The 10,922-nt window shown below is 38.5% G+C and overlaps 1 protein-coding gene across 1 annotated transcript; it reads left to right on the top strand.

Moving 5' to 3' along the window:
• The first annotated feature begins 722 nt into the window (after window positions 1–722).
• six4a (SIX homeobox 4a) lies at window positions 723–10,770 on the top strand. Its single transcript, XM_042737246.1, has 3 exons — window positions 723–1,670; window positions 4,350–4,987; window positions 5,733–10,770. Exons 1-3 carry the CDS (start codon window positions 889–891, stop codon window positions 6,206–6,208), a joined length of 1,896 nt encoding a protein of 631 aa, XP_042593180.1. The 5' UTR covers window positions 723–888; the 3' UTR covers window positions 6,209–10,770.
• Window positions 10,771–10,922: the final 152 nt, after the last annotated feature.

Here is a 10,922-nt window from a genome sequence, read left to right as displayed (position 1 = left end):
TAGATAGATAGATAGATAGATAGATAGATAGATAGATAGATAGATAGATAGATAGATAGATAGATAGATAGATAGATAGATAGATAGATAGATAGATAGATAGATAGATAGATAGATAGATAGATAGATAGATAGATAGATCACCAGTTTCTATTTTACTTCCCTTTCTTTTTATTTTGAACATGTCCTTGTCATTTATAAATATATACATTTGATATATATAATTTGATATACATATAAATTTGATATATACATACATATACATTTTATATATATATATATATATATATATATATATATATATATAATATATATATATATATATATATACACACACACACACACACACACACACACACACACACACATTTGGTTGTATTATATAGGCTACCCTAACAATAATTTTCGAAACTAAGTTTTTACAAAGTTAGACCAAGAACCTTTCAAACGAAGATTAAAATGGATAAGGCTTGTCGTTTTGTAAATGTCTGTGTCGTTTGAAGTGTTTGTTGTATGAACAGTCTGAGTCTGTTAAGCTCAAAGTAAACACACAGCAGCACACAAAAGCTACGAATGAGATCTCACCAATAGCGCAGGTGAGCTGCTGGAGCGCGTCACGGCTGAGTGAGTGACAGCTTCATTTCAATGTGTTCGCCTCGAAGCTGCGTTCGCCCCGCCCCTTTCGAAATTTCGTGTAGCCAGCCAATCATGTGTGTCCCCCTCAAACTATCGGGCTGAGAAGTCACGCTGCTGGAGCGAAAGGGGAAAGCTATCCACTTACAAAGACACCCGATATCACTCGCATGGCGCACGAGTAACCTGATCAGCTTTGGGCAGAAACGAGGCGGGGTGACGGACTAAAGGAATCTGAGGTAAATAATAAAAACAATGTCTGTTTCCTCCAGTGAAGTGACAGTGGCAGGCGAGATCAAAAAGGAAAATGTGAAGTATACGGAGCTTCTCGAGAGCTCCACGGACAGTCGGGGGCACGTCAAACTCCTGACTCTGGACACTCCGGTGGCCACCGGGATGCTCGTCGGGCAGACCTCTCCACCGGAGCGCAAGATGCCCACTATGGACTCTTTGTCTGCGCACACTTCACCCGCAGCAACTGCGACCTCTTTGGCTTTTTCACCGGAGCAGGTTGCGTGTGTTTGCGAGGCTCTTCAGCAGGGGGGCAACGTGGATCGACTCGCCCGGTTTCTGTGGTCTCTCCCGCAGAGCGACTTGCTGCGCGGTAACGAGAGTATCCTCCGCGCTCAGGCTCTGGTGGCCTTCCACCAGGCGCGCTACCAGGAGCTTTACAGCATCTTGGAGAGCCACAGCTTCAGCCCTTCGTGCCACTCTGCCCTGCAGGACTTATGGTACAAAGCCCGGTACACGGAGGCGGAGAAGGCCCGCGGTAGACCGCTGGGCGCAGTAGATAAATATCGCCTGCGACGGAAGTTTCCCCTGCCCCGGACCATCTGGGATGGAGAGGAGACGGTGTACTGCTTCAAAGAGCGCTCCAGGAATGCTCTGAAGGACCTCTATAAGCAGAACCGGTACCCGTCCCCGGCCGAGAAGAGGAATCTGGCCAGGATCACAGGACTGTCCCTTACACAGGTCAGCAACTGGTTCAAAAACAGAAGGCAGAGAGACAGAAACCCGTCAGAGGCGCAGTCCAAAAGGTGAGAAAAACGAGAACGCCATAAACACAAACTTCTTTCAATGATTGAATGAATATAAGACGTTTGTCAAGAGATTTAATTGGTTTATTGACAAGACTGAGATACAGTAGTTAAGGCAAAGTTTTTGAGAGATCTTAGCATTTTATTATTGCTTCTAAAAATGGTTTCTGCTTGTCTGCTTGTGTATTGTCACAACTTGTGAGCCGTTACCAGTCTTTTTCCAGTTACTCTCCTTTTTAATTTATTCTTAATGATCTTAAATTATAGAGATAAAAACATGATTTGATCGAAATTTTAAATGGCAGCTTCTATGGGGCATTCGAACGTGTGCGTAAAATGTATCGCGTGAGTCACCACCTCGTGTATGTATGTGTTTATTTTTGAGTGAGTATAGCTACTCAGGATCCATTGACGCGTAGGTTCGCCCCGCCACATAAATCACTCCGAACTATTTACTTTTCTTTTTAGCCAGAGGGGATAGGAAAACCACCTCTTCAGCACTCTATTTTAACACACACACATACACACATGCACTGGTAAAACAGGATTCACTTTAATGTTTTTCTCTTTGTGAACAAAGCTCCAGCGCACCTGGTGGAAGTGACCTCCCTCCAACACATACATATTTTTTTCCATTCACAGAAATCTGATGTCACACGAAGCTTGACGCATCTTGATCAGGAATGTTTTTGTCATCAATCATATATTTTATCACATATTATGTGAATGTGGCCATTTTACATTTAGGCTACAGCTGTGCCTGCGCTCCATAACATTACCAAAAAAGTTTCAGTTCTTATCCTAACAATTCATCTTTGGCAATGTGTTTTGCTAATATTACTCAGAACATGCATGCATTTGTTTTTAGGACATCTTGTGCTTTTCTGTAATGCCAAATGTGGAGGTGTGGCCAATGTGATAATATTAATAGGCCATGTCAGGCGTTTTTAACCTTTAGACTCAGGACCCCCATTCAGAGTTTCAGCCAGGAACCCCTCTAACAAAGATTTGATCGGTAGCATTTTATTATTAATATAATTAACAAACAGTATTACTTTTTATAATGTTCAATAGATTATCAGTGTTTAAAAAAATGAAATTAATTTTATCTAAACCCCAGGGTTATATCAGAGTAATAATAATGGGATAATAATTTAACAATACTGAAATGTTTTTAAATAGAAAACAAAGAAATAGAACAGAACGCAGTGGTCTCGAGGAGCGTTTAAGAACTCATGTAGGCTACAGACAGACAGTTTAATCTTCCGTAACGTAATGACGTTATAGCTAAAAAAAAATTAAATGCCAAAATCTTTTGGCTGGCTATGAAAACGGACATACGACAGTTGTGGAAGTCCTGTCGGAGTCACACAGCTGCTGCAGTCATTCACTAAACGCGCCCTTCTCTCTCAACTAAACGAATTTATGTTTGAACAGCTGAAGGCACTGTGAAATATTGTCAGTGGATGAATCGCGCTGTATCGGTCTTTAAAATATCAGCTAAATTTACCCTTTCGTCACTGGCGGCCCATCCCCGTTTGGCGAGGGGCACTGTGGAAATAAAGCTGACCATTTGTGAAGTCATGCTGTGTTCGCGGGGTTGTGTCGCCGTAGGACTCATTGCGCCAAATGGTGTGCGTGCGTGCGTAAAAAGATGTAATATAGACAGGATTACCGCTTACACATGAAAGCTGTGATCTAGGTGGTCCCGCGGTGTGAAGTGGTTACTCACCTCTCCATTTGTCTCTGCGCGCTCCCGTCTACATCTTCCTGCAGCTGCGTCAGTCCGCGCTCATGTACAGTTATGCAGGGAGTGAACAGTAATAATTCAATATTCTCAATCTTTCTTCCAGAGTACTTCATTGGTACGAGTGTTCAGCATATAGCATTGCCAAAATCATCAACATCAGTGTCAAAAAATACTAATTCCATCATGCAATAAAAATTCAAATAATCTTTTAGCAAGTTATTTCTAGATTTTAATAGACATTTAGACTGTTCTGTTTTACAGAATGAATTGCATATGGACACCTGGATTTGATCTTTTTCAGCCAGTTTAGAAATACTAAATGAGTTTGATCATTTGTCCAAGTATTTCTATCTTGTATTTTCCCAATGAGCACAGATAAACAATTTGCTTTCGTTTATATTTTAATTTTCCAATGGCGCACATACAGTAGCCTATGTTTGTTTTTGTTTTTTTTTTGTTTTTTTGTTTGTTAGTTTTTTGCAGCTTTTATGATTTGGTGGACTCTCTCTGTATGTTTTATTGTTCAGTTTACATTTGTGCATTTAGCAGTTTTCTTCAAAGAGACTTTTATTGCGTTCAAGGTGCACATTCACATTTCTTGCTTTCCCTGGGAATCGAACCCATGACCTTGTCGTTGCTAGCGCCAATTTTGCATTACCAAAACATTTTCAATTTGTGATATCTTATTTCAGTTGTGTGTATTAGGAAATTGTACTAAGTAATATTAAAAAGTAAAAATGTTAAAATATAAAATAAATAAAATAATTTTATTATTATTATAATTCAAGACTTACTAAATTACTGAAGTAGCTAAAAAGATTAAATAACTATACAGAACATAAATCTGTTATAATGAGCAAAAATGTAGGATGGAGACAAAAAGAAGACACTCACTGTCTCTCATCTCTCTGTCTTTCACATTCTCTCAGTGAGTCAGATGGAAATCACAGTACAGAGGATGAGAGCAGTAAAGGTCAGGAGTCTCTGTCCCCGTGTCCGATGTCCACCTGCAGTGATGGGACCGTGGGGAATGCAGTTGTGTCTCTCTGCTCTGGAGCTCTGGAGGCCGGGGTCATCGTCCAGCAAGTTGGAGACAGCAGGAACTCTGTCTCGCCAGCATCCATCATCTTTAACAGAGTCTCAGTCAACACTCCCACCTCTGTTTTCCACAATGGCACCCCTTCATTTCTTTCCACCACAGGACACGTCCTCTTCAGTGGCATGAACTTGGGACTTCAGTCCCTGGCTTGCAGATCAGCGGCAGATGTGGAGATGGATGGTGCAGAAGAGGATAAACTGGTAACGGCAGACCCTGCGTTGGCGTACCCCTCGTTTCACTGCACTGTAAATGGGACAGATGTAGAGGTGAAAGCAGAGAATGTGAGGCAGGATGTGTCGGTTCAGGACCAGACCACGTCTATTAGCTCGGCATTCAATGTGACTCCATCTGATGGCTTGCAGCTTGTAGGTTACAACATGGGTTCTGAAGGCAATGGGACCTCGCTGCTCAGCAACAAGGTGGTACTTCCTTCCTTGCAACTCTCATCATCTTCTTCACCCTCACCAGGTGAGTGAATCTCATCAAACATCACTCACAAGATTACATCAATCCTTTGTGCAAGATGAGAAGACCACAGGTGTGTTGGGTTTGTTATGAGTGTCAAAGAAAAAATTTTTTTATGTTTTTGAAAGAAGTCCTTTATGCTCACCAAGGCTGCATTTATTTGATCAAAATACAGCAAAACTGTAATATTGTAAAATAATATTACAATTTAAAATAACTCTTTATATATTAAAAAATATATATTTTTAAATGTAATTAATTAATGTAACGGCAAAGCTGGATTTTCAGCATCATTACTCCAGTCTTCAGTGTCACATGATCCTTCAGATATCATTCTAATATGATGATTTGCTTCTCAAGAAACAGTTTTTATTATTATCACAGTTGAAATCGGTTGAGCTGCTTAATATTTTTGTGGAAACTGTGATCAATTTTTTCAGGATTCTTTGATTAACAGATAGTTCAAAAGAACAGCATTTATTTGAAATATAAATCATTTTTAACATTAAAAAAGTCTATACTGTCACCTTTGATTAATTTATTCCATCCTTGCATTCTAAGTCACAAAAAAAAAAAAAAATTCATAAAATGTCCCTTTTTTTGTTGTGGTCATTGACATGTAAACCACATAATAATGAAATATGAACTGTATATCCTTATAATATCTGTATATCACCAAAAAGTTTGAGAGCTTTCTCCTCTCTCTCTTGTTCTGTCATTTCTCATTTCTCTTTCTGTCATCTGTCAGGCGTTGTTGATGGCAGTTCTCCTGCTCCCACCTCTCTGTGCCACAACCAGGTGGAGGAGCAGGACAGGCTGCAGCTGACCTCTCTTGAGCCCAGCACAGCACTCTACAACCTGGTTAGTGTACACACACTGTCTGCTGTGAAGAAGGAACCTATGGAGACTCCTGGTGGATACCTTTACCACCTGGGTTACAGTCCTGACCCCACCCACAGCTCCCCCACCTCACTTAACACAACCATGACAACTACCCAACAAGACTACACCACTCTCACAGTTAGCGCATCCTTACTCGCCCAAACGGACCTTACCGGTGAGTTCAGAGGTCATGATGCCCAGATGACCTCAAACCTAAATGGAGACTTCCTATGTGCAGTTTCAGAGGGAGGGAAGGGAGAGATGAGAGAAATGGAGGATGAAGGGGAAAAACAACTGACAAAACTAAAAACTGTGCATATAGAAGAGATGACTGACCTTTGAATTTAAGTGGAGAAAGGGGTAAAATACTTTTTACCAAAAATCCCAACATTATTTTGAAATATTGATTGAGGGTTTTTTGTTTTCAGCCTCTGAATGTTTTGATGTTTTTTTTTTAAGTATTAAATTATTTTGCTGATTCTGTCATTTGGTTTGACTCCAGTTTGGTTTGGAGAATCTATGCAAAGTCATATTTGGAGAACACAGTTTTTGAAAGTGTTTTTTTTCCTTTTACATTTTTTTCTATATTTCCACACACAGGTACCTTTTCAGCTGTACTCTATAAGTATAACAGAGGTTTTCAAACTATGGTCCAAAGACCCCCCAGAGGTCCACAAGAGAGTGCTAGGAGGTCCATAGACATGAGATTATTATTGTTTCATTCTGAAAATCCAGAGATTAATTACAATGTTTAATTTTATTGTTTTTAATTATTTTATTCATTGTTTCTCTACATCTAACAAAACTGATTTGTAGAAACAGGGAACAAAGTATCATAATAGAAACTGAGTATTTTCCAGATAATATTTTAAACACACTTAAATATATATTTTTATTTTTCCCAGTAGAAATTGGGTCTTTATACACAAACATATATAGCTGCCTTTTATATTTTAGGAATGGTCTCCTTTTGCTATGGGAATAATCATTTTGTGAGTCAAAAAGTTTGAAAACCCCTGGTATATAAGAAGAATATTTTTCCATATTTTCTCAAGGCCTATATCCCTTCCATCAATCATTTCATTCTATTTTAAGTGTTTACATGCATTTTTGAAACTATAAGTACCAGACAGCTCTCATTTTCTCTCTGTCACTCCCTCTATCTCTCTTCCTCTCACAGTGGCAAGTGTGGATATACGTGTGTTTTATGAGAGTCACCTGCTAGTTTCTGCCAAGAAGAGTTGAGTTTAGCAGACAGGTGGATGTCTGGTCATGTGTCATCTGAGTCAGACCTTAAAGGTCACCTCCCTATGGAAACACACATGCACAGACACACTTTATTCACATGCAGATTAAAAATACAAAATCTGTGACAATCTTTGTGGCATTGTCATGGTCATTACATTGCCAACAGCTTCCAATTGCATTACTAATAGGCAAATAATATGTATTGTAGAAAATACAAATATAAATACAAATACACAATGTTTGCTTATACAAATTAAGGGATGAGTCAGAATGGTGGATGGTAATCAAATGCTTGTCACAGATACTGTAACAGATGTTGTACGACTGTCAAAGTTTAGAGTATTATCTGTGCACAAAATATGCTAAGAACTACTTGTTTCATTTGAAATGCAAACTGTTTTCAGACAGAAATGAGGGTAACTTAAATCTTCAGGTCATTCAAAATAGTGAAAGCAATTGTTTTCTTAAAGGATTTGATTAAACTTACCATCTGGGTTTTACAATGATCCATCCCTGCAAGCATACAATGAGAATTTGCTGTCAAAACTAATATCACCTAAAAAGCAATAACAAGCAACAAGAAAAATCATGCTTTTAATTTATACTGTACATTAAACCAAAAACGTCTGAAAAGATATTAAAAAGACAGCACAATTGTAAATGTGAAAAAACTTTATATGATTGTGTATGTGAGTGAGTTGTATGTTTGTATATGGAAGAGTGTGTGTTTTTGGTTACAGTAGTTTTTGGTTTTGAGTTTGCTTTCTGTGGCTCAACGTTTGGTTGGTCTTCAGGTTGCCTGTAACTTTTTTTAAAATTGTTTTTGGTGCTGGTTTGACATCTGCAGTATTTAACTCCATGACTAAAGCTATGCAGCCATTCTGGGAATGAGAAATGACTTAGAAATGAATGAAAAGTCTTCTACAGGATTATCAGAAATTAAAGGGATATGTGAAATGAGCTAACGTATGGCTGTAAATATATGAGCAAAAAGCAAAACAGCCTTGTGAATAATATTTTAGCATGAACAAAAATGTTAAAGTTATGTATTTTTCTAAAGAAAATAAATAAATAAGAAGCACAAAAAGTGATTCATTAAATATTTATACTGGACAACCAGCCTCATTCGAGTGATTTCATTCAAGACTGAGAGATCTTGTAAACTTTCGACACAGATTTGTTTGCGTTTTCATGTTATGTCTGCAGTGGATGTTAAATATTCAGACGGACAGGAAACATGCAAATAAAAAGATTTAAGTAGCCAGGGAGAGGAGGGAAGCAGAGACCTGATACAGAAAGGCCAGGCCGGGTGCTGGAAAATCAGCGGTGATTGTTTGCACATGCCTGGTGGTCTGGAGCTTGTTAGCAAGCTGCTCTTGTCTCAGACTCTAAATTCAAATAAACAGGAGGGTGATTTCTGGAGGCCTTGCTGTCTCCTGTTAGGGGGGTCTAGAAGGAGGTAGAGAAACAGACAGAGAAATTCTCTCTGATTTGTAAATGGCTGTTACAGATGCCACTGACAGGTACTGTGTGAATTTCAAATGCAGTGCTATAGGATTCAATTTTTTTTCCTGAAAATGTACTTTCCTTCAGGCAATTCAAAATGTAGATGAGTTTATTTCTTCATCTGAACAGATTTGGAGAAATTTAGCATTACATTAACTGTTCAACAATAGATCGTCTGCAGTGAATGGGTGCCGCCTGAATGCAGAATGCAAGAGTCGATAAAAACATCACAATATTCCAGAAGTTATTCACATGAATCCAGTTCATCAAGTAAGATCTTTTGAAGTGAAACGCTGTGCATTTATAAGAAACAGTCCATCACGAAGCCGTTTTAACTTTAAATCATTATTATCAAAATACCAGTCCATAGTCTTTAATAACAGTTCTTCCAGTGAAAAAACTCAGACTCCTGTTGTCCCCTCATATCAAAATTGTTTAGAACTGTTTGCACATCTGTGCATATTTCTCTCCTAATTCAGACAAGATGTCTTTTTCACTATAAATAGAGGATTTATTTTAGTTGAAAGCAACGGTTTGAAGTTAAAAATGTCTTGATGGATTTGTTTATTACAAACAAAAAACTTTTTTTCACGTCACAAAAGTGAAATGATCTTTTACTTGTTGATTATTGTGATGTTTTTATCCACTGTTTGGACTCTCATTCTGACGGCACTCATTCACTGCAGAGGATCCATTGGTGAGCAAGTGACGAAGTGCAACATTTCTCCAAATCTGTTCTCTGACATCTTGGATGGCCTGAGGGTGAGTACATTTTCAGCGAATTTTCATTTCTGGGCGAACTATTTCTTTTTTTAAGACCACAAAAACTCAAGCTAACCAACCAAGTAATTTCAGATCCCAAAGCTTTTCTCTGAAATTTAGCTGAGAGAACTAGTTTGGATGCCAAACAAATCTGAATATACCATCATCTCAGCACTATTGCTGGGAGCCTTTCAGCATTGTAGTTCATGACTCCTTTCACCAAGTAGGGAAAAACAGGACTGGACAGGACAATAGAAAAAGATAGAGAAAAGGAAATAAGAGCATTGTCACCTGTTCCCAAACAGCCTAGGTGACCCGGTTGCCATGAGAGACAGCCAGGTATCAGATAACTCCAGCTCGAAAAATGAATGCTTTGAGAGAGAAGAGTGTCAGTGAGAATTTATAATATGTGCTGATTTTAATCCTGTGTGATGGCTTTATGTCAAATTTTGCAAATAAAAAAACATGATGGTGATCGAAACCACTCAAGCATACCTCACACTGAGCAACAATAAGAAGCGGTGATAAAAATATGAACCTCTCAAACTGAGCCTTATTAAAAACTATGACCTCTCACCTTTGGGGGTTTGAAAGGAGGGGGACTTAACCCTGAATAGCAAACAGAGCTGGATTTGTAACCTGAACCTTCCCCCACGCCCCCACTAATGAGAGGTCAAAGGGCACACGCTGCTCCTCAGCTGTGTTTCATACCTGTGTGTGTGTGTGTGTGTGTGTGTGTGTGTGTTTCATTTACTGGTAAGGTTTTGATGATGTATATGAACCAGACCTACTGTGTGAGATTTGTAAGTGTGAATGTCAAATGTAAACGCAGAGTGTCAGATATACTTGCTGACAAATGTGAATACTTGTGTTTATTTAAACCATTTTTCCTCAGTTTGAAGTCTAAAGTTTGCACTGAAGGAGAAATGTCATCAAACTAAATAAGAAGTTGAACTTGAATTCTAACTTGTCATAAACATTAATAATAACAAATTGTGTCATCAAACTTTCATTCTTTGCCTTCTGGGTTATGAAGCTATCATTCATCTTTACTGAACTTTGACCTCTGCAGTCTTACACAATTTCTTTGGTATGCCTGCTTAGAGAGAGAGAAGGAGAGGTACAGAGGTGATTTTTTCATGCATACAGCACAAGTTTTGTGCAGTTACAGGCCACTATTACTTTTCAGATATTACTAAACACATGTTTCTGCAAACAGATACAGATTCAATTGGGGAACAATTCAAAAGGATGCAAAAGCATTTAGTTGGCACAGGTTGTAAAAAATTAAGAGAATATCCAAAGATTTCAGTGAAACACACACACATACATGGGGTTAATCTATGCCCCCTGGTGAAACTGGACCACAGAGGGAGAGACCTCAATGGGTTTTCTTTTTTTTTTCTTTTTTCATTATTTCTTCTAACAGACCACACACAAGAGCAGGACAGACATTACTCTTAAATTAATTTAATGGCATTTTATTTCCTTGTTTCCAGATTCTGAGCTGAAACAACATCTGCACTGCATAGAAGAACAT

The sequence above is a fragment of the Cyprinus carpio genome, chromosome B13, assembly GCF_018340385.1.
Source record: "Cyprinus carpio isolate SPL01 chromosome B13, ASM1834038v1, whole genome shotgun sequence".
In the NCBI taxonomy this organism is placed as follows: Eukaryota; Metazoa; Chordata; class Actinopteri; order Cypriniformes; family Cyprinidae; genus Cyprinus; species Cyprinus carpio.
The sequence above is the reverse complement of the archived record's forward strand: the minus strand, read 5'-3'. Positions and strand labels throughout refer to the sequence as shown.

Bases quoted from the DNA above. Each gene is read 5' to 3' on its own strand.
- six4a (XM_042737246.1), top strand. From the start codon at position 889: ATGTCTGTTTCCTCCAGTGAAGTGACAGTGGCAGGCGAGATCAAAAAG. The intron at 1,671-4,349 runs GTGAGAAAAACG...ACATTCTCTCAG, and splicing joins TCAGAGGCGCAGTCCAAAAG to TGAGTCAGATGGAAATCACA. The intron at 4,988-5,732 runs GTGAGTGAATCT...GTCATCTGTCAG, and splicing joins ATCTTCTTCACCCTCACCAG to GCGTTGTTGATGGCAGTTCT.